This window comes from Phocoena sinus, chromosome 13, assembly GCF_008692025.1.
Source record: "Phocoena sinus isolate mPhoSin1 chromosome 13, mPhoSin1.pri, whole genome shotgun sequence".
Lineage (NCBI taxonomy): Eukaryota > Metazoa > Chordata > Mammalia > Artiodactyla > Phocoenidae > Phocoena > Phocoena sinus.
This window is the reverse complement of record NC_045775.1, coordinates 36,741,666-36,766,304: the sequence shown is the minus strand read 5'-3', so window position 1 is coordinate 36,766,304 and position 24,639 is coordinate 36,741,666. Positions and strand designations below refer to the sequence as shown.

Here is a 24,639-nt window from a genome sequence, read left to right as displayed (position 1 = left end):
CTTTAACTTCATCCCTCACCCCTCCCCAACCCTAACCCCAAACCACACAGACACTCTCACACTCCAACCAGAGCAAACTCCTGCAAACACAACGTGCTTTTTCGTACTCTCCACCTGTGAGCACTGTCCCCTCCACCAGGGATGCTACTTTCTAGTCTCCTTCCTCTGAGGCTTAGAATGGCCTTCTTACTCTTCAAGAACAAAGTCAAATACTGCTGCGTCTATGGAACCCTTCCTTAGGCAGTTAGTTACTCTTCGTGCTGTATCCCTAGTGCTTACCATATAGCATTATAATCCCAAGGAGCTTGTGCATTAATCTTCCCCGGTAAACAGTGAGATTCTCAAAGTGCTCATTAGTCCTATTTATACCCCACAATCCCCAGCACAGTGCGAGGCTCAACAAATGTTTGTTGAATCAAGACGAGTTCAAATCTCGGAGCATCTCACGTTCTATAGAAGGTGTAAATTAGAAAAAAAAAATCACACAACAAATAAAAACAGCACCAGGCCCTATATGATCAAGTGCTGGGCTGTTATAAGCCATTTTGCACTGTCCACTGTAATTTCATCTGTGTGTATGTTACATTTCCATGACCACATTATAAATTCCTCAGGGGCAGAGACTCAGCACTGGACGAACAACTGGGTGGACTTGCAAGAAGAACTTCTAAGGGCTAGGCTCTTGTTCTGAGGGTCTTAAAAACCATCTGGGGACTCTCTCTTCCTATACCTGGAGGGCCAGGTATGGTGGAACACAGCTCCTCACCAAGAACAGAGGAGGATTTGTTGGGCCTCTGACCCAGCAAGCAGACAGGAACCAAGGGTCCTTCAGCACCATCTCAGTTCATGCCACTGAACCCACACGCACAAGGCACTTCCCTGAGATAAGCAAAAACAGAGGTTTGTACAGATGGGTGCAGAGGTGCTAGATTTTTTAAAAGGTGAGGAAATATGTCAGTAAAAAGAAAGTGCTCTTCTCAAATGAGAGTCCGTGATTTGCTTTTATAGCACGGCTGGCATGTAGCCAGGACTCCAGGAATTTGGCAGTCACTTAGGGCAGCTTCTACAGGAGGTTAAATGAATTCCACAGTGATAGCGAATTCTTGACAGTGGTTAGCAGCTATAACAAGCTGGAGATCTGTCCATATTGCACCCTCATCCATCTCCGCATGGTCCTGAGTAAACTCACACTACTGGCTTGGCTCCCTTCTTCCACCCAAAGCCATTTCAGAGGAATATGAGTAGATGCCATTTGTTGCTTGTCACTTCTGGACTGAAATTCAACTTGTAGGCTTGTGTGGCTGTATTTTAAATTACATCTGGGTCCTCTGATATCAGACATGGCTGATGGTCTTTAAGGAACACAGCGATAGGGGGTTACCTGTCAGCAACAAGAAGCCACTCACCGGAGGGAAAGAGGTGTGGGAGGGGGAGGGACATATTTCTTGGAATGAGTAAAATGTGCTGTGTTTCGTTCCTTTTAAAGATCTTTCTTTTCTTCTTGTAAGTTTGCTAGAGAGTCCCCTTGTAGCATTCTGGCAGGAGTCAGATGTTTTGACAGTGTCTCTCAACCAGTAAGTTGAGGAAAGTTTCCATCTGGGACAGGTAACAACATTTCCTCCTGACATTTGGGGGCTTCCTGTAATGACCTTTCCAGGCATGGGTGCCCGTTTGACTGAGGATCTAGGCTCAGCCCTGGGATCTGCTACTGTTCCTGGTCAAGCCAGGAGCCCACCCTGGTGGCTAAGCTCTCTCAGAGGGCCACCTCATCCATGACCCCCAATATAAAAGCTGAAAAGCAAGGGGAACCCTCCCCTCCCTCTACTTTCTTTGCTTCTGGATCCTCTGACTCCAGAGAGCAGAGCTGCCTTAGCTAGAAATCAAGGAACCATACTCCCCAGTAACGACAGAAGCCATTTCTTCCCAAGCTTGACACCTGAACCTTTGCGTTGCAATGGTTTCATTTTGGCCACTTAGTATAATTTCTCTCAGTAGGGTTATCCGTACTAAAAAGTGTCATATTCATCCAGGTAGACAATCCCCCGGACCTCTGCAGAGCCTGCAGCAGGTATGCAGGACACGGGTACAGAGAACTGCAGCAGGCCCAGTTATGTGTAGAAATCGTCCAAGTCCAGGTCGAGAAAAAAAAATTTTCCCCTCCTGCCAACCATTTCTCTGAGAACAGTTTTTGTGAAGAGCCCCCTATACTCTATACTCATCACAGCTGGAAAGTCTCCCTAACTCTTCAAGGTAATAAGAGCGAACACATATTCATTCAGAGTCAGTCATGTGCTAAAGCTTTCCAATGCACTGGCTTGTTTACTCCCCATTTTACAGATGAGAAACTGAGGCTCCGAGAGATGAATCCAGTAAGTGGCTAGATAGTAAGAACGACAAGTTTTGTATGCAGGTATTTCTGATTCCACCCACTGATACTTTGCCTTCAGAAACTGGGCCCTCCTATGAATTCGAAGCATTTGGTCAAAGTGCAGTTTTTGCTAAGCACCCTGAGAACTTGTTTTGTCTCCATTGAGTCTGCTGAGCCCTGAATTACCAAGAACTCAGGATCCACCAGTGCACCTGCCCAGGTTGTTTCTCTGTGGGCCTCTCACGGCACCTTTAGCCTCTGGGTCACAAAACCATGGAGGAGTGGTCTAGGCTCAAGAAAACATTACAGCATCTCAGATTGTAATAGACTAAAACCTTTAGTGTTATCTTAGTCTTGGACTGTGACTTCCATACACAGACACTCATCAGGGGGAGGTCCTTTGGAAGCAGGACAACAGCCCTGGGAGCTAAGAAGGAGAAGAGTACAGTTATCCGCTGGGTGCCCCTGAGCTCTGGGAACCCTTCCAGCCCACTGGCATGGGATAGAGAGATGCTGCTCTTCCCTGCTGAGTCCAGGTGACCCTTCCTGGGTCCATCTGGGTGGGGGCCCAGGGAGTGCAAACACCCTGCCTCCCCAGACCTCCCAATGGGGATGGGATCCCTGGGTGGGAACTTCAGTATGTCCATGTGCCATCCACAACTGGGATTCCCCCCTTAGGGTGGACCCCTGACCCCTTAGACTAGAACACCCCGCAGTCTGAGCAGGCCTGCAGGACAGGAGGGGCCTAAGCGAGGTCCCCTCCTCTCATTTCTAATGCTGCATTTTGATGTGGGCCCCTCTGATTTGGCCTCCCCACTCCTCACAGAGCATGAGGAAGTACTGCCCACTCTAGGGCCCTGCCTCATCCTTCTCCGAGTTAAGGGTGAGTATCAGCTGTCAGTAGGAGCACTGCTGTCCTCAGAGGAGGCCGCTGTGTGGAGCCCCACTTCAGACTAGGGGGAGCATCGTTCAGAGTTTAACTGAGGGTGCGGGAGAGCTGCTAGACATTCCAGTTCAATCTCCATTTAGATCTATTCATAGCTTGGGCAGTTTTCTCTCGTAAATCGTTCTCATGATTTACGATAGATCCTATGTAAATCATGCAAATCTGCTGCAAACTGGAGTATTTGTCACAAATAGGCTTTGAAGGCGTGTTGGTGATGAGTGAAGTACTGTTGGCGCACTGTGAGATCCAGGAGTCCTTGAAATTGTGTTTACGTATGATAGTATTCCTAGAAGCCTTTACGTCCAAGAATCTCCGTCCCCTCTCTGAAAATCCTGATCTTGCAAATGCTCATGAGAACCACCTAAGGCTAATGGGGGGATGAAGAGGCCCCCAATTCCTTCTGCCCTCAACTTGGGCTTCTCACTCAACCACGACAGCTACCATTAATAGCTTGGTGCACGCCCCTTCCTTGCCTCCAGACCTATTACCCACCTCACAGAGGGAATTGGGAAGGCCAATTTAATTTAATTGATTACCACTTACAAAGCTGTGGTTACTCCTCTGAGAGGGCTATTTAAAGTTTCTGAGGTATATAGAGATAACAAAATAAAAAGCAACAGTGCAAGGTAAAGGATGATTATCAAATTGCTCCGGGGACCTTCAATGTGAAAAAGATATAAAAGAAAGATTGAAAGGTATTAGTCTATAAGTCTCACTGAGGTCAGAAGACTAGAGCAAACCTTTTTTAAAAGAAGAGATAAAACTTTAGAAAATACTTCACACACACATACACAGTATAGTCCTTTCTCAGATAAATGTGAGTTCCTATCTTAGACTACTTTAACATTGCTAACCTATTTTAGATTCCTATGGCACAGCAAGAGGCTTACATAGTTATAAGATTTTTTTTTTAATGCATGTGCTTTAAACTTGTTTTCTTACTTTAAATAGATATATATTAACTCTCTGTTTAGGCTGCAGGACCTCCTAGCTTAGTATAGCAGCCCCCCCAAATAAGAGTGGATAAAAACTCTGTAATTTACTCTCAGGCATAAATGGATATATAAATGTAAAAATGTGCACAATATTTTATGCCATGCTTGGCTTCATTGTGACCTAATGTTTATAATATGTAAATAATGGCTTCCTTTTAAAGCAAAGAACAGATTAATATACAGATTCATCTGAAGCCCCTTTATTTAATATAAACAGAAATAAAAAGAAAAATGTTGTTTTGCAATAAATACCCAAAGACAAAGGTAACCACTGAAGGGACTTAAAATGACAGAAGTCAACAGAAAACTTTCAATATCATCCTTCTACTTTAATATGAAGATATTGTTATCAAAGGAAAAGACTCAAGAAATTCTTTGATAAAAATCATCTCACACTATCTTTGAAGTGGTTTCATTTATTTTACTACCCACTGTGTTCCTTATCAGAAGGCCAAGGGTAAGAAGTTCCCTAGTTATGATTAGGAAAGAATCTGATGGATCAGAAGACCCAACTGAAGTTGGACATAATAAGTATTAAAGTATTACATGACATTAATCCTGCCATTCCATTACTCTCTCCATCTTTGTGCACAGACTAATTATTCTGAAGCCAGTGTTCAGGAGAAAATAGAAACATACTTACCCTGGGCTGGAGTAATCTCTTTATTGCAGCAACAAGGCTGGCTCTGTACTGGTCCAGAAACAGGCTGACATTGAGAAGAGAGCAGAATCCAGATTAAACTGGGTTTTCAAGTCTAATGATACTAATGGAGATCAAGACTAATTACACATGTTTACTCAACACTAAAAAAGAGAAATGTTTCCTTCCATTCAAGTGTCTCACTGGAATAAACAAAAGATACTGTGGTCAGTGTTATCCAACCAAAGTCAAGTCAGCAACATGCGATGGGCCACGATTCAACACGACAGGCCATGTGTTAGTGTGAAAGGGACAATTTCTAAGCTGCTGTTTGGGGGAAATCATCTGGTGGAGATGAAGCTCTCCCCACACTTGTCTGTAGACCTGTGCCCTCTGCCCACCGAGGGTGCTGTGAGGCCACCCTCCAAAAACAAACCACCAGCCCTATTACACACCAACCACAAAACAGCTCTCAGGTGGTGATAGTTTTTAGTGACTAGCAACAGCACTGAGGTTAGAGCCAACAAGTGACCTAGGAGTAAACAAAGACCAGGTTTAGGCAGTGTGTCCCAGAGACCATGGCAACTCTGGATTTTCCCCCTTGATCTCCATGTTGATTTTTTTCCAGTTCATGTGATTTTTCATTTTTCTTTTCTGGTTTGAGAATTTCTCTTGTTGCTCTGTCACCTCTTTGGCTGGATCAGTCTGACCGTCTTCACCAGGCCTTATCTTGGAAGTTTAGGACACAGTTTCCTTATCCAGGACTTGCAGGCTAGAACACTGGGTGGCCTTGTGCATCAGCTATCCCATGAGGGGCCTAAGCAAAGCCTCTACTCCCATTTCGAATGCTGTAGTTTGGTGTGGGTCCCTCTGATTTGGCCTCCCGCTCCCCAAACAGCATGGCTAATTACCACCTACTCTGGGGCCCTGCATCGTCCTCCTCTGAGCTAAGGATGAGTATCAGCTGTCAGTAGGAGCGCTGCTGGTGGAGCCACACTTCAGACAAGAGCAGAGCATAGTTCAGGGTTTCCTAGGCTCTGGCTCTGACCTTTCTGCTATATGACTTTGGGCAAGTCACTTCATCTGAGGCCTCAGTTTTCCTGTCAATAAGGGCAGGGCCCACCTCTGTGGCTGCAGTGGGCATCAAATGAATGATATATGTCGGTTGATGAATATTTGTTGATGACCTGCTGTATACTAGGGGCTGTTTCAGGCCTTGGAGATAAGCTGTGAATAAGACGAAGTTCCCATCCTCAAGGAGCTTCCCGTCTGTATTCATTTCTGCGTCACTAGGTCTGGCCCAGCATACACACAGAGAGGGGGCTCAGTGAAGAGTTACTTACTGCCTAACCGGCAGATCAACACAGTCTTTGAAATGGAGGAGCTTACGTAGGGTGGGTTTCAATGCCTCTAAAACAGGCTGTACGCACTCCTTCACTGGTCTTGCTAGGGAGGAATCAGCATTTAGGTAGGATGTTTCACCAGACCAGGTTCTCTCCTAAGTCTCTCACTTAAGAGGAGTAGGGAGAGCGGCTTTTTGTAGTTCTCAGTGCTTGGGTTTCACCATGACATGCTTAGTGGAAGTTTCTTCTATAAAGTTCTGCTTTGAGCAATGGAAAAAGAATCCTCTTGAGGTGAGCTAGAAGTGATCTCTAGAATGGGAAACTATCCACCAGGATAATCAGGATAGCCTGATTATTACCCATGGGAAAATTTCTTATTGCTCCAGAAAACTATGCACTTAAATCTTAGAGCACAAAATGTGTCTAATTCGAATGCTACAAAAATTTGCCTTTTAGCCATATTAATCAGTGGTTAATAACCAGTAAGGATCGATAAGAAAGGAATCGAATTGTATTTAAGTGTTTTGAAATTTTCTCTTCAGGACTATATACCTTATTGTTCAGTGAGGTAATACTATCTTAAATGTTAATAATTAAGCATTTTATTTTATTTTATTTAAAGAAGACTACCACTGTGAGAAAATACCTCTGTCAGTTACTTGGGTCTACAGGAGACCTGGCTGGTTGGGATACATAGCACCAAGCGAAAGACCATTCTCAATTTATACCTGTGCATCCTAAGAGCTGGTAAGATTGTTAGAGATAAATAATCAACAACTTAAAAGCTGAGCTCAAAACATAACCTTATGAGGGGAGCGGGAAATAAATTAGGAGTTTGGGATTAACATATACACACTGCTACATAAAAAAATAGACAAACAATAAGGACCTACTATACAGCATAGGGAACTATACTCAACATCTTATAATAACCTATAATGGAAAAGAATCTGAAAAAGAATATATATATATATGTATATATAAATAACTGAATCACTTTGCTGTACCCTCGAAACTAACACAACATTGTAAATTAACTATACTTCAATTAAAAAAGCATAACCGAATATAGTACTATTTCTACTTAATGTTGGCAATGGTGACAAAAATGTTAACCTCACAGCTCACTAGAAAATGCAGCTTAACACAGATCACACATTCAAAACACAGTTATTTGAAAGCTAATGCTGTCTACTCCATCACTGCAAGTCAAATTTCCCAAAAGTAATTTTTGTAGTTCTCTAATAGGTCTTTATTCCAAGCAAGCTCACCTTTCTACTTAGCTCTGGTGCAGAATTTATAACGCTTAGTAGGATACATCCTATCAGCAATTTCAACGTGCTTTAGTGGGAGTGATATATAATCTCCTGAAAATTCACCCCTTAAATAAGTCCTAATGGGCTCAGAGAACAGCAGTAGCTTAAGTGGATCTATTAAAAAAGGCTGAGTGGGTCAGTGATTGGGATGAAGATACCATTTCAACTCTCCCTTCAGTTACTGATCAGAATACATAGACAGTCGGTCTAGTTTGGCCATCAAACACACACACACACACACACACACACACACACACACACACACACACACCTCTCTATATAATTCACTTGTGGAATCAACGCTTGCCTTGTTCCACTGATCTGAATCACAGATTATACGACAAAGGAAAGGTGCCAGGCCATTTTCATCGCTTCCCTTAGAATCAGTCAGGATTTTCTGCAGAGCACAGAGCAGCTCCAGCTCCTCTCATTGGGAAATTAATTAGTGCAGAGAACAAGGAGACATTTCTGTCAGCATCCACAGAGAGGAAAACCTCTATGTAATTTTCACGGTGAAACATGCTCAGTTAAATTCGCTGTTTTAGATTTAACTTTCGGCAGACTGAATGGCCTCTATCAGTCTTTAGCAACTGATTGCTGGGGGAGCCGTATTATGATCTCGCTTGGTGCCACCCCTTAGGTACGAGATCTTTGACAATCTGTCTGTCTTCTCCGGGACTGAGTTTCCTCAGGTGTGAGGTAAGAGGGCTGACTACATTTGGGTTAAAGGTCTTTTCAGGTGGAAAGGTCTGTGAGTTGTGATTTAGAACTACCTATGATCACAGCATCTGGAAGAAAACAAAGAAATCCTAGAGCTTATTTTGAGAAAAAAATTTTTTTCTTCACAAAACCCAAACTTCTTGCATCATTTAAAGTAAACATGATAGAAAATAAAAACAATCCACTGTATATAGTTAGTATAAAAATGCTGGGAGAGCAAGTGAAGTGATGTACCTTCCCCATTTCTTCCCAACGTCTCAGGCTGGAGGCATGCAGATGTGGTGCACACCGTCCTGCAGACCTAGCTCCATGTGTCTGGCTAGGGGTGGCACTTCAGACTTGCTTTCCAAGCCTTTAGAGAATCCAAATGTGCAGAAACTATTTTTTTTTTTAAATTTATTTACAGAATCATTTTTATTTTTGCAGAGCTACAGTAAACTGGAAAGCCATCAAACACTGAATGGAAGTGGTCACTGGATAAAAAGCATCTTACTACCAGACTCTCAGAATATTGTGATTGAACAGGAGTCTGGAAAGGCAGGTTTAAAATTAACAAGCACTCGCTATTCTAAACTCAGCAAGGACCGGGCTGGATTGCATTCCAGCAGAAAGGAACTCTTATATTAAATTCAACATTAAACAAGTCAACCAAGGAATATACTAGGAGGGTTTTTTTTTCTATACCTGTGGTTAAATATTCTAATATTTTGATATTTGTCAACAGCATCCATTTGCAGGTATGACTGTACCTTGAGTTTTCATTCTGTTTATTTCAAAGTTGACATTTTACAAGTTACTTAGGAACTGTTGAACCATGAAACTATATTTCATTGTCCAAAATGCTGAATGGTGAAATAACGACTAGCTTTCAGTGTGCCTCTTTATTCTATAATCTAGTTGAGCTACTAAATTTAGATGTGAACTAAGAGACTGTCTCTTCTGGGAAATGAGTTATTTCCCCCATTGCCTACAGGTTTATGAATGTTTGAATGTAAATATATGAATATCTGAATGATTTAACAACATAAACATATCGCTGCTCCTTGTAATCATGTGCATTTTGCTTGAACCACAATGTGGGTTTGGAATAGGTTTGTGAATAGAGCTTGTTTTCATGTAAATGGGATCAAGCAGTACCACTGGTTAGCTATTCAGGGAAGCAGACAATGCCACCCTTGCTGGAAATGCTTCAGTAAGAATTTAATCCATGTACCTAATATTTGAACTCCAACTCTTGCTTCATATTCCTGTGGCCTGATCCAGATCTCATTGACTGACAAGGACTCAAGGATGGTGTGAGACTTAACGTGACCTATTTATGTGTGGTACCTATTTCTGGCACTAACTATTTCAGGTTTCATCTTGGAGGTAGTGTCTAAAGAGAGCTTTCTTTTCCTCCTCTGTGACCTTCTTTAAAAAAAAACATAGCAGGGCTTCCCTGGTGGCGCAGTGCTTGAGAGTCCGCCTGCCAATGCAGGGGACGCGGGTTCGTGCCCCGGTCTGGGAAGATCCCACATGCCGCAGAGCGGCTGGGCCCGTGAGCCACGGCCGCTGAGCCTGCATGTCCGGAGCCTGTGCTCCGCAACGGGAGAGGCCACAGTAGTGAGAGGCCCGTGTACCGCAGAAAAACAAACAAACAAAAAAAAACATAGCAGCATGGTCTGCCTGCCTGCCTGCCTGCCTGCCCCTAGAAGCAGCATCCGTGCAATAACTCTGACAGAGAAACATCAATCCAACAGGACATAAAGAACACATGGAATCCTGGGCTTCCCTGCTATATGCACAACACGTACATTATGAACATCGTTGTACTTTCTAAGTTTCTGAACAGCTTACCCATCCCTGCGAATATGAAGACAGACCATTACCAAAGCATTTCTTTTGGAAACAGTATCAGCATTGCAGTGAGAGTAGCTTAATGTTTCACATTTACAAATGGGAAATTATAAACAGGCTGACATTCAGGCACTGACAACACCGGAGGAAAAGAAAACTTAACAATTCATGCATAGAAAAGCCATTTATAAAATGAAACTTGGTGTATTTAGTTCATTTGAATACATAAATTCTCAATAGTGACTAGATGTGTATTTATGTAGATGGTGTGTGTGTGTGTGTATACGTATAACATTGTATTATTATGTTATGTATTTGTAATGAAAGGCTTAACTGAATATGCATTATGTATATCAGTTGTACAGGATCCTGTTGTTGGCTAGGGAAAAAAGACTATTTTTCAAACATGTTGTGTGGCTATTTTTAACCTAACTGAGAACATTAATCAGAAAAGAGCTTAAATCTGACTTCCTCTGCTTCCCTGGTACAAATAGGATGACATGGTGTGAGTGTCATAACACAAGGTATGACAGAGCCAGGCTGTCTTGATATTTGTGCAAAGGACAAAATTAACTTTAAATCTCTTGGCCAGACCTGACTTCCCCACAGAATCAGAGTCCATCCATGTGCGACCCTCGTCTAAACCTCCAAGAAGATTCTACCCTTCTTCCCTCCTTCCGCTGCTGTCTGATCTGACTTTCATGCTTAATCTGATCTAATCCTGCCAGCATTATCTTCATCTGTGCAATGAAACCTGGAGAATCCTTTCTCATATTTGGTGAGGGACAGCATTTACTAAATTACTTGCTCAAATCATATGGTGAGGTTTTAGCTCCTTATTTTTGATTAGATGAGGGCTGTAATATTGAGACACAGTATCAATGATTAGTCAAAAATCTGCTTCTCTCTTTTTTTGGAAAAAGGTTTTCTGAAACTGGGTGCAGAGAGACTAAAATGGCCATGAAAAATTAGAAAATCTCAACTAGGAATAGAAGAAAATATTTATGTTTCCTTGACAAGTATTTTTCAGAAGAAAACAGAAAGCAAGTCTAATTTCATTGACTTAGGTGAAAGTTAGCCACTGAAAATCTTATTAAATAATAATTTAAAATAAAGACTTCCTGAAAACTTCATTGCATTCATTCAACTCTCGCATAAGGAAAGTGTTCTCTGGGTTATGGATCTTGTGTTTGGGTTTATCAGTATAATAGAACTTCTTTAGAATCTGAACTTGTGTTTTCAAATCCATAGTGTCATTTTAAAAATCATGATAAAACTACAAATAAGATTTTACCCTTAACAGGAAAAATACTTGTGAATTGTCAATGTTTCTCATATTATTATTCAACACACGAAGAAAATACATAAGATTAGTTGAAATCATTATTAAGGTTTGATACATATTTACCCTGTAACTTAGGATCAGACTTTCATTAACAATAAGTAGACTGGGCTAAAAGAGAAGACTAAGTATCTAATGTAAATTATTTTTAAAAGGCAGGCATCTGACAGAGATTTTACTATTATTATTTGCATAACAATAAAATGTAATTTTATAATTCTTGTTTTATGTATAATTAAATATCATAATTGAAGGCAATGAAAATATTAGATAGCAAACATACATTTTAAGAAAAGCTATTTCCCTAAAGATATTTCACAGATATGTTTATATGCTGGAGTGTATATGTGTGCAAACACACATACATATATATATTCCCTTATATCAATAGTCAGATCTCTCCTAAGAAGTAAGCTAATTGAGCTGTTTGTGTTGATAAACTCCTTTTTCTCCAGACTATTCCTCTCCGAGCCATAATTATTTGCAATTTGCCTAAGTCGTCCATTTACTGATACGTCAAGCATGAAACAGAGGCAATTCCAGAAAATGGAAATGCTTCTCAAAATCAATCTTTGGGAAATAATGTGGTAGAAGTTACTGTGTGATAGAAGACTACCTTATAACTGTCACATGGAGATGAATGTTAATTTGTTGAGGTTAAGGCAGCTTTGTGCCTCATTTGTTGACTTTGCTTTGCCGTCAGCAAAGCAGCACAGCCCAATTACTCCAGCAAAGCTATTTTTTCTAACAGGAGTTTTATGATTTTTATGTACTTACCAGTCAGCACACATAACAATGTCAAAATGTCCTTCCAGTTGAGAGACATCTGTCTCATTATCCCATCGTAAAACGCTTGAGAAGAAAAAGATTTAAAAAATTATACTTAGGGTTTTTTTTTAACTTTTGATTTTGAGCTATTAACATTATTTTTTGTGGCACTTGAAATTATTTAAAAGTATATACAAATTATTTCAAAAGGCATAATAAAAAAACTAGGCATGTAACTGTCTGTTCCATATTTTATTTAGTCTTCAGATCTAGAAGAGGAAGAATTCTCTATTCAAATACAATAGTTAAGCTTTTGCTAGTTCTTATAGGTTTGTGTAGACAAACTAGGGAAAAATATCTTATCTTGACCATAGTCATTAGAATGAGCCTAGACTCTTAACATCAATGAAGTAGATACTAAAATCAAAGTATTCCCCATCTACTGGAGTACAACCTTATAAAAACAAATGATGTGAAACTTAGCGCCTGGTGTGTCGGTTGCATTCTTATTAATGTGATGAGTACTTTGGCAAGATGGAAGAAAAGAATACCAACTTTCATTTGGTTGCTGTGAGTTCTCAGGCACATTTTAAAATTCACCTCTCCTGATACTTAGTCTCCAAAAAGGATCAGGTTTTAAACCTCATATTAATAACAATAATTAATAACATGTATTTGAAAATTCTAGTTATGCTTATGATGCCAACCAGAGATTTTAAGTTACTTTCAATGAATAACTGTGATAATTAGCATTTTACCATATTAAAGTATTTTAATGACTCCTCTCCCCACCACATCAACTGGGATTTGCAGTACTGCTTTTCAAAGTAAAATTCTGCTCCTATTATCTATTTTGATTATTATTTAAAACTAAACTGAGTGAGCATAGCCTACTCTGTCCAGCTTTGTTTGCTTATCTTGGTGGGTTCTTTATTTCTTCTATATCTTCTCTGGGTGAAAAGTCATATGTTTGAATATAAAAATAAGTCCCAAAGTTCTTTTCATATACATTAATATATATCCATGCTAGTGACTTGCTTAAGGTAGAAAAGATTAAACACATCGCCACAAAAATACCTATACAGACTGAACATCAGTTGTTTATTCACTCATTCGACTCATCCTTAGTGAGTACCTACTATGTGTCAGGCCCTGTGATGTACCACAGGCCATGCTTCACAGAGGCAGCCTGGCCTACATAAAGCCATAATTCTGACGCCATGCCCTATGTGTTATGTAAGCATATAGACTCAGAACTCCAGGGAGGGCTTCCAAAACAAGTGGATGACTTCTCTGTTCACAGGTCCAGTGAAACATGGATGAGCTTTATAAATTAACTGTAGCATTGTTGTACTTTCCCAGGCCCATTGGAGAGCCAAGAAATGGAGGAAACCAGGAAACCCCTAAGAGATTAATGCTGCTTTGTCTTTGGGTTGATTCCTCAAATACTCCATGCACCTGGGGAGAGTGGGAAACAACTAACACCAACTTTTCTGGAAACGCCAAGGCTTCCAGCGCAGCTGGGACTCAGGCTCAGTGAGAGAGCAGGCCTGTTCAGCCCTCATCAGAGACCTAAGAGTCTTAGAGAGTTTCCACATGAACAAGACGGTTTAAAATATAGATCTATGCTAGACCTTTTCAGATCATAAAAGTAACATCTCCATTGCACAGATTTGGGGCAGAAAAGTATTAAAACTATTCATCATTTTATCATTCATGAACCATTATTTAGAAGAGGCTTCTAATACATGTGTAATGTCTAAAGTACAAGAACAGAAAGTGCAGGAAATCCTGTGGTGATATTGGATATTGGATTCCTGAGGTGCTTCAGCCTCTCGGTTCAACAAAGACCAACCAGAAAGATGGGTCTAGACAGCAATGGGTTGTGGGTTAGCACAGCAGATGTAACAAGTCATGATTTTAAAAGAAATGGAAATGCTCATCTTAGCCACATGGACCACAACACATTCCCAAAAGGCATTTTCCCCCAGTTTTTATCAGGCTTATGGCTATGCTGTCCCCATAACTGTAAGCAGGTGACAAAGACGGAGGGGTGTATGGACAGAGTCTAGCTTTGGCATGACAGACATACCTAAGTTCAAATATTGGTTCCTTCCCTTACTAGCTATGTGAACTTGGGCAATTATTTCACCTCTCTGAGTCTGTTGTCTCATCTGTAAAATGGAGATAGCAACGGCCACCTTCGTGAACAATCTAAGGGCACCATTCACGCTGTACTCTGAGTTCTGTTGTTCACATGGCAAACAATGAGAATAGTGCCCCCCAGAGTGGTGGAATCAGGTGGCTTCTATCTCGGAAGGCTAGAGATGACGGTGACTTCAATATTCAAGAAACTAGGCCTTCCAACTCCTCTCCTCTGATGGTCTTGCCCTCCGCCCTCCTCAGACAGTCACGTGACAGTCATGCACGCTAGAGCAGTGCTTCAGCTGTGGGGCGGGACCAGATTTCTTGTTGTTGTTTATAGCCAATCTGTTGTAGACCATTACTTTTGTAAAATACAACAACAAATGAATAGACAAATGAGATTTAAAAAGCAAAGACATTCTGAATACACGTCCACTTATCATAGGCTTGGATGCCACAGTTGTGTTTCTAAACATTTCCTTCAATTTCTGAACTTACCTCATTGCCGCTCAGTAATGTACAGTTCACAAACTGGTACCAGTCCATGGCCTCTTCATGAAGTAGCCCTGCTCTCAGTCCTCGTCTTTGCTGATAACTGCAACCCTGACCCACTCTCTGACAGCCCCTCTATCTTTCACAGCTCACCCCTTATAGAAGGGACTCTCATTCCAAGCATTCTTCCATCCTACTGGCCTACAATCTGCTGATCCTCTCACCACCTCTTCCCTAACATTTGTCTTCCCTCCTTGTCCATTGTAGGTCCCATAGCCAACCATCTGAACTATTCCCTCGCATACCCCCTTCGCTCCCTCGTCCCTTTCTCATGTCCTCGTATTTGTTAAATCCAGCTCTCCGCCTGCTCCAAGACAGCATGTGTGCACCTGAATGTGGCTGGAGAAAGCACACAAGCATCCTGACTGGCTTTGCTTAAAATGCATGACCATGAACCACAAGTGGATTCTTGATGTCCGGCAGTTATTCTTTCATTTCCCTTGTCCATTGACGCTTCTGGTCTCTTAGCTCATTATTTTGTACCACCTTCACTCTTTTCAAAATTCTAACACTTCCTCCCTCAGCCTTACTTTCAAGCCGATGACCTTGCTTCCTACTTTACTGTCAAAACTGCAGTAATCAGATGAGAACTTCCACAAACTCCCACCACCACACTTACACTCCTAACAGCATCTGTACCTACATACTCTGTTTCCTGCCTATTATCATGGACGAATTAGTCATACTCCTATCTAAAGTCAGTACCTCCTCTTATACACGGGAGCCATCCCCTTTTGTCTGTTCTACGGCACAGTTCTAGCAACTCTTCCTTCTCTAGCCTATATTATCAGTTCTTTCCTCTCTACTGGATTATTTCCATCAGTATTCAAACATTCAAGCAGCTATTTTTCCCACTTAAAATATCCTCTCTTTGCTCTATCCTCCCTTCTGGTTATTGCTCCATTTCCTTATTCCTCGTCTGCAGCAAAACTCCATGAAAAAGTTGTTTAAAATCTGTTTTCAAATTCTCTCCTCCCAATCAGGCTTTTGTCCCCACTGTTCCACCAAAAATGCTCTTGTCAAGCTTTCCAAAGGTCTCCACGTTGCTATTCAGCTCAGTTTTTAGTCTTCATCTTATCTGACCTACCAGCCTGCACTTCTCCCATGAGCTCCAGATTCATATACCCAACTTTTAATATTTCCACTTGGATGTCTAATAGACATCTCAAACTTAATATCTCTAATATTGAATTCCTCATCATCTTTCCCCAAATTCATATCAATAACTGTTTTTCTCATCTTGTTAATTCTATCTTTCCAGGTGCTCAGGCCAAAAACCTTGACTATATCCTTGACTCCTAATTTGTTTTACACCCCACATTGAATATGCCAGGAAATGCAGTTAGTTCCACTTTTGAAATATGTCAAAATCCATCTTTTCTCTATCTCCAGTGCTCCCACCCTGGTCTAAAATACCATCATCTCTCATCTGAATTATTGTATAGTCTCCTAATTGCTTATAACCCTACAATTTCTGCTCAAGGGAGCAGCCAGAGTGATCCTTCTAAAATGGACATCAAATCGTGAGCCTTCTCTATTTACTACCTTGTAATGGCTCCTCTCTTCACTCAGAGTAAAAGCCAAAGTCTTTACAATGACCTGTAAGACCCTGTGCAATCCAGTTACCATTCTGACTTCATCTCCCATTCCTCTCCCCCTTGCTCTCGCAACACTGTTCTCCTTATGATTTCTTGAATACACCAGTCATACACTTCTCCTTTAGGGCCTTTAAATTGGCCACTTACTCTGTGTGAATGCTCTTCTTCCAGATACCCCTATGGCTTGTTCCCTTACCTCCTTCAAGTGTGCTTGAGTGTCTTACCTTCTCAGAGCTGCCTACCCTGACCATTCTACTTAAAACTGCAATCATTCATTTCTACTCCAGTACTCCTGAACCCCCTTAACCTGCTCTTTATTTTTCTATAGCAATTATTACCATTTAATATGCTATATAAATAAACTATTAATTTTTTAAATTCTCTTTCTCCAGTAGAAGCACACTAGGGACAGAGATTTCTAAAATCTGTTTTGTACCATGATGTATTTCCACTGCCTAGAACAGTCCCTGTCACATAATAGCTGCTCAATAAATATATCATTTGAATGAATTGTGTATGGATATACTTAGCAGAGAGACTAGCACACAGAAGGCACTAAAAAAACAGGTCCCTACATTAAGTTGTTCTCTGAATAGAATGTGTAGATTAGGTAGATATGAAGGCCAAAGATGTTTAATAAGATGATAAAAAAATAATAAAATTTTAAAAAGAAAAAAAATTTTTTAACGTTTATTAGAGTATAATTGCTTTACAATGGTGTGCTAGTTTCTGCTGTATAACAAAGTGAATCAGCTATACGTATACATATATCCCCATATCCCCTCCCTCTTGTGTCTCCCTCCCACCCTCCCTCTCCCACCCCTCTAGGTGGTCACAAAGCACCCAGCTGATCTCCCTGTGCTATGTGGCTGCTTCCCACTAGCTATCTATTTTACATTTGGTAGTGTATATATGTCCATGCCACTCTCTCACTTCTCCTAGCTTACCCTACCCACTCCCCGTGTCCTCAAGTCCGTTCACTATGTATGCGTTTTTATTCCTGTCCTGCCCCTAGGTTCTTCAGAACCTTTTCTTTTCTTTTTTTTTAAGATTCCATATATATGTGTTAGCATACAGTATTTGTTTTTCTCTTTCTGACTTACTTCACTCTGTATGACAGACTCTAGGTCCATCCACCTCACTACAAATAACTCAATTTCGTTTCTTTTTATGGCTGCGTAATATTCCATTGTATATATGTGCCACATCTTCTTTATCCATTCATCTGTCAATGGACACTTAGGTCTTCCATGTCCTGGCTATTGTAGGTAAAGCTGCAATGAACATTGCAGTACATGCATCTTTTTGAATTATGGTCTTCTCAGGATATATGCTCAGTAGTGGGATTGCTGTGTTGTATGGTAGTTCTATATTGAGTTTTTAAGGAAAAACTCCATACTCTTCTCCATAGTGGCTGTATCAATTTACATTCCCACCAACAGTGCAAGAGGGTTCCCTTTTCTCCACACCCTCTCCAGCATTTATTGTTTGTAGATTTTTTGATGATGGCCATTCTGACTGGTGTGAGGTGATACCTCATTGTAGTTCTGATTTGCATTTCTCTAATAATTAGTGATGTTGAGCATCCTTTCATGTGTTTGTTGGCAATCTGTATATCTTCTTTGGAGAACTGTCTCTTTAGGTCTTCCACCCATTTTTTGATTGGGTTGTTTGTTTTTTTGATATTGAACTGCATGAGTTGCTTGTATATTTTGGAGATTAATCCTTTCTCAGTTGATTCGTTTGTAAATATTTTCTCCCATTCTGAGGGTTGTCTTTTCGTCTTGTTTATGGTTTCCTTTTCGGTGCAAAAGCTTTTAAGTTTCATTAGGTCCCATTTGTTTATTTTTGTTTTTAATTCCATTTCTCTAGGAGGTGGGTCAAAAAGGATCTTGCTGTGATTTATGTCATAGAGTGTTCTGCCTATGTTTCCCTCTAAGGGTTTTATAGTGTTTGGCATTACATTTAGGTCTTTAATCCATTTTGAGTTTCTTTTTGTGTATGGTGTTAGGGAGTGTTCTAATTTCATTCTTCTACATGTAGCTGTCCAGTTTTCTGAGAGCCACTTATTGAAGAGGCTGTCTTTTCTCCACTGTATATTCTTGCCTCCTTTATCAAAGATAAGGTGACCATATGTGTGTGGGTTTATCTCTGGGCTTTCTATCCTGTTCCATTGATCTATATTTCTGTTTTTGTGCCAGTACATACTGTCTTGATTACTGTAGTTTTGTAGTGTAATCTGAAATCACGGAGCCTGATTCCTCCAGCTCCGGTTTTCTTTCTCAAGATTGGTTTGGCTATTCGGGGTCTTTTGTGTTTCTATATAAATTGTGAAATTTTTTGTTCTAGTTCTGTGAAAAATGCCATTGGTAGTTTGATAGGGATTGCACTGAATGTGTAGATTGCTTTGGGTAGTATAGTCATTCTCACAATGTTGATTCTTCCAATCCAAGAACATGGTATATCTCTCCATCTGTTGGTATCATCTTTAATTTCTTTCATCAGTGTCTTATAGTTTTCTGTATACAGGTCTTTTCTCTCCTTAGGTAGGTTTATTCCTAGGTATTTTATTCTTTTTGTTGCAGTGGTAAATGGAAGTGTTTCCTTAATTTCTCTTTCAGATTTTTCATCATTAGTGTATAGGAATGCAAGAAATTTCTGTGCATTAATTTTGTATCCTGCAACTTTACCAAATCCATTGATTAGCTCTAGTAGTTTTCTGGTAGCCTCTTTAGGATTCTCTATGTATAGTATCATGTCATCTGCAAACAGTGACAGTTTTACTTCTTCTTTTCCGATTTGGATTCCTTTTATTTCTTTTTCTTCTCTGATTGCTGTGGCTAAAACTTCCAAAACTATGTTGAATAATAGTGGTGAAAGTGAGCAACCTTGTCTTGCTCCTGATCTTAGTGGAAATGGTTTCAGTTTTTCACCATTGAGAATGATGTTTGCTGTGGGTTTGTCATATATGGCCTTTATTGTGTTGAGGTAAGTTCCCTCTATGCCTACTTTCTGGAGGGTTTTTATCATAAATTGGTGTTGAATTTTGTCAAAAGCTTCTTCTGCATCTATTGAGACGATCATATGGTTTTTCTCCTTCAGTGTGTTAATATGGTTTATCACATTGATTGATTTGTGTATATTGAAGAATCCTTGCATTCCTGGGATAAACCCCACTTGATCATGGTGTATGATCCTTTTAATGTTATGTTGGATTCTGTTTGCTAGTGTTTTGTTGAGGACTTTTGCATCTATGTTCATCAGTGATATTGGCCTGTAGTTTTCTTTCTTTGTGACATCCTTGTCTGGTTTTGGTATCAGGGTGATGGTGGCCTTGTAGAATGGATTTGGGCATGTTCCTCCCTCTGCTATATTTTGGAAGAGTTTGAGAAGGATAGGTATTAGCTCTTCTCTAAATGTTTGACAGAATTCGCCTCTGAAGCCATCTGGTCCTGGGCTTTTTTTTGTTGGAAGATTTTTAATCACAGTTTCAATTTCAATGCATGTGATTGGTCTGTTTATATTTTCTATTTCTTCCTGGTTCAGTCTCGGAAGGTTGTGCTTTTCTAAGAATTTGTCCATTTTTTCCAGGTTGTCCATTTTATTGGCATATAGTTTTTTTTTTTTTTTTTTTGGCATATAGTTTCTTGTAGTAATCTCTCATGATCCTTTGTATTTCTACAGTTCCAGTTGTTACTTCTCCTTTTTCATTTTTAATTCTATTGATTTGAGTGTTCTCCATTTCTTGATGAGTCTGGCTAATGGTTTATCAATTTTGTTTATCTTCTCAAAGAACCAGCTTTTAGTTTTATTGATCTTTGCTATGGTTTCCTTCATTTATTTCTGATCTGATTTTTATGCTTTCTTTCCTTCCGCTAACTTTGGAGTTTTTTGCTCTTCTTTCTCTAATTGCTTTAATTGTAAGGTTAGGTTGTTTACTTGAGATTTTTCTTGTTTCTTGAGGTAGGATCGTATTGCCATAAACTTCTCTCTTAGAACTGCTTTTGCTGCATCCCATATGTTTTGGGTCATCGTGTTTTCATTGTCATTTGTCTCAGGTATTTTTTTAATATCCTCTTTGACGTCTTCATCAATCTCTTGGTTATTTAATAGTGTATTGTTTAGCCTCCATGTGTTTGTATTTTTTTACAGTTTTTTCCTGTAATTGATATCTAGTCTCACAGCATTGTAATCAGAAAAGATACTTGATACGATTTCAATTTTCTTAAATTTACCAAGGCTTGATTTGTGACCCAAGATATGATCTATCCTGAAGAATGTTTCATGAGCACTTGAGAAGAAAGTGTATTCTGTTGTTTTTGGATTGTCCTATAAATATCAATTAAGTCCATCTTGTTTAGTGTATCATTTAAAGCTTGTGTTTCCTTATTTATTTTCATTTTGGATGATCTGTCCATTGGTGAAAGTGGGGTGTTAAAGTCCTCTAATATTATTGTGTTACTGTCGGTTTCCCATTTTATGACTGTTTACATTTCCCTTATGTATTGCGGTGCTCCTCTTTTGGGTGCGTAAATACTTACAATTATTATATTTTCTTCTTGGATTGATCCCTTGATCATTATGTAGTGTCCTTCTTTGCCTCTTTCCTCTTATTTTAAATGCTATTTTGTCTGATATGAGAATTGCTACTCCAGCTTTCTTTTGATTTCCAGTTGCATGAGATATCTTTTTCCATCCCCTTACTTTCTGTCTGTATGTGTCCCTAGGTCTGAAGTGGGTCTCTTGTAGACAGCATATATATGGGTCTTATTTTTGTATCCATTCAGCCAGTCTATGTCTTTTGGTTGGAGCATTTAATCCATTTACATTTAAGGTAATTATTGATATGGTCCTATTACCATTTTCTTAATTGTTTTGGGTTTATTATTGTAGGTCTTTTCCTTCTCTTGTGTTTCCTGCCTAGAGAAGTCCCTTTAGCATTTGCTGTAAAGCTGGTTTGGTGGTGCTGAATTCTCTTAGCTCTTGCTTGACTGTAAAGGTTTTAATATCTCCATTGAATCTGAATGGGATCCTTGCTGGGTAGAGTAATCTGGGTTGTAGGTTTTTCCCTTTCATCACTTTACTTATTTATTTTTTATTAATTTATTTTACTTATTTATTTTTGGCTGTGTTGGGTCTTCGTTGCTGTGCATGGGCTTTATCTAGTTGCAGAGATCGGGGGCTACTCTTCTTTGCAGTGTGTGGCCTTCTCATTGCGGTGGCTCCTCTTGTTGTGGAGCACACGTTCTAGTTGTATGGGCTTCAGTAGTTGTGACATGTGGGCTCTGTAGTTGTGGCTCGCGGGCTCTAGAGTGCAGACTCAGTAGTTGTGGTGCACGGGCTTAGTTGCTCCGAGCATGTGGGATCTTCCCGGACCACGGCTTTAACCTGTGTCCCCTGCATTGGCAGGTGGATTCTTAACCACTGTGCCACCAGGGAAGCCCCTCTTTCATCACTTTAAATATGCCCTGACACTCCCTTCTGGCTTGCAGAGTTTCTGCTGAAAGATCAGCTGTTAACCTTATGGGGATTCCGTTGTATGTTATTGGTTGCTTTTCTCTTGCTGCTTTTAATATTTTTTCTTTGTATTTAATTTTTGATAGTTTGATTAATATATGTCTTCGTGTGCTTCTCCTTGGATTCATCCTGAATGGGACTCTCTGCACTTCCTGGAATTGATTGACTATTTCCTTTCCCGCATTAGGGAAGTTTTCAACTATAATCTCTTCAAATATTTTCTCAGTCCCTTTCTTTTTCTCTTCTTCTTCCGGGACCCCTATAATTCGAATGTTGGTGTGTTTAATGTTGTCCCAGAGGTCTCTGAGAATTTCCTCAATTCTTTTCATTCTTTTTTCTTTTTTCTGCTCTGCGGTAGTTACTTCCACTATTTTATCTTCCAGTTCACTTATTCTTTCTTCTGCCTCAGTTATTCCACTATTGATTCCTTCTAGAGAATTTTTAATTTCATTTATTGTGTTGTTCACCATTGTTGGTTTGCTCTTTAGTTCTTCCAGGTCCTTGTTAAACATTTCTTGTATTTTCTCCATTCTATTTCCAAGCTTTTGGACATCTTTACTATCATTACTCTGAATTCTTTTTCAGGTAGACTGCCTATTTCCTCTTCATTTGTTAGGTCCGGTGGGTTTTTACCTTGCTCCTTCATCTGCTGTGTATTTCTCTGTCTTCCCATTTTGCTTAACTTACTGTGTTTGGGGTCTCCTTTTCACAGCCTGCAGGTTCGTAGTTCCCGTTGTTTTTGGTGTCTGCCCCCAGTGGGTAAGGTTGGTTCAGTGGCTTGTGTAGGCTTCCTGGTGGAGGGGACTGGTGCCTGTGTTCTGGTGGGTGGTGCTGGATCTTGTCTTTCTGGTGGGCAGGACCGCATCTGGTGGTGTGTTTTGGGTTGTCTGTGAACTTATGATTTTAGAAAGCCTCTCTGCTAATGGGTGGGGTTGTGTTCCTGTCTTGCTAGTTGTTTGGCATGGGGTGTCCAGCACTGAAGCTTGCTGGTCGTTGAGTGGAGCTGGGTCTTAGAGTTGAGACAGAGATCTCTGGGAGAGCTTTCGCCGATTGATATTATGTGGTTCCAGGAGGTCTCTGGTGACCCAATGTCCTGAACTTGGCTCTCCCACCTCAGAGGCTCAGGTTTGACACCCATCCAGAGCACCAAGACCCTGACAGCCACACGGAGGTTCTGAATTCAAAGTCCCCATCACCTTCTTAAACCCTCTCCGAGCAATTCTGGAGCTAAGAGACTGTGCCCCAGCATCACGCAACACGCATGCACACAGGCCAAAAAGGTTTCTTAGATATGACACAAGATGCGTGATCCATAAAAGGACACATTGGTAAACTGGACTTCATTAAAATTAAAAATTTCTGCACTTTGAACAATGCTAGGAGGAGAATGCAAAGACAAGCCACAGGCTGGGAGAAAATATCATATATCTTTGCAAATCATATATCTGATAGAGAGCTTATATCCAGAACATATAAAGAACTCTGAGTATGTTAATAATAAGAAAATAAGAGACCCAATTTTTAAAAAAATGGGTAAGTCGTTTGAATAGATTCATCACCAAAGAAGATACAAAAGTGGCAAATAAGCATGTGAAAAGGTATCCAACATCATTAGTCATTAGGGAAATTCAAAATAAAACCCCAATGAGATACCTCTATACACCTGTTAGAAAGGCTATAATTTAAAAGATTGACCACATTGAGAGTTGAGGAGAATGTGGAGAAATGGAGCTCTCCGATACTGTTGAGGGGAATATAAAATACAACCACTTTCAAAAGCCGTTTGCCAGCTTCCTTTAAAAGTTAAATATATGCCTCTATATGATCTAGCTGTTCCACTCCTAGGTATCTACCCTAGAGAAGTTAAAGTATATGCCCATGCAAAGCACATATCCGTCTACGCAAATGTTCATAACAGCTTTACTTGTAACAGCCCCAAACTGGCAACAACCCAAAGTTCATCAATGGGCAAAGGGATAAAAAAATTGAGGTTTAGCCATACAATGGGAGACTGCTCAGGAAAAAAAAGGAAAGAACTATTGATACATGCAATAACATAGGTGATGTTAAAATAATTTTACTGACTGAAGGAACACTAAAAAAAAAAGCATATACTGAATGATTTCATTATTTAAAACTCTAGAAAATATAAATTAATATAGAGTAAGGGAAAGCAAATCAGTGGTTTCCTAGAAAGGGAGGAAACTTCAAGGGTCAGAAAGGAGGGGCTACCCAGGGTCAAGAGGACACTTTGGGGCAGGCGGTGATAGACATGTTTAGCATTTCAATTATGGTGATGGTTTCTAGGGTGTACACAAATTTCAAAACTTATAAAATTATACATACAGTTAATTGGATGCCAATTTCACCATAACTAAAAATTAAGAAGAAAATGCTTTCTGAAAGACAGCAGGGTATATACATACATATAACTAGGTCCCTTGCCCCATATGAGCTTTACAATCTAAGGCATAACAATTCATATATAAAGACATGTAAAGGATGGTTTGACCAAACACCCAAATCATGTCAATGTCTTACTTGTAATTATAT

General features: G+C 40.0%; 1 protein-coding gene across 1 annotated transcript in view; it reads right to left on the bottom strand.

The window, feature by feature from the left end:
* Nucleotides 1-24,639, bottom strand: part of CAMKMT (calmodulin-lysine N-methyltransferase) — a 419,096-nt gene that overhangs the window by 10,938 nt on the left and 383,519 nt on the right. Inside the window, 2 exon segments of the mRNA XM_032653419.1 lie at nt 4,953-5,016; nt 12,284-12,358. Of these exon segments, the coding sequence (XP_032509310.1) occupies nt 4,953-5,016; nt 12,284-12,358 (139 nt within the window).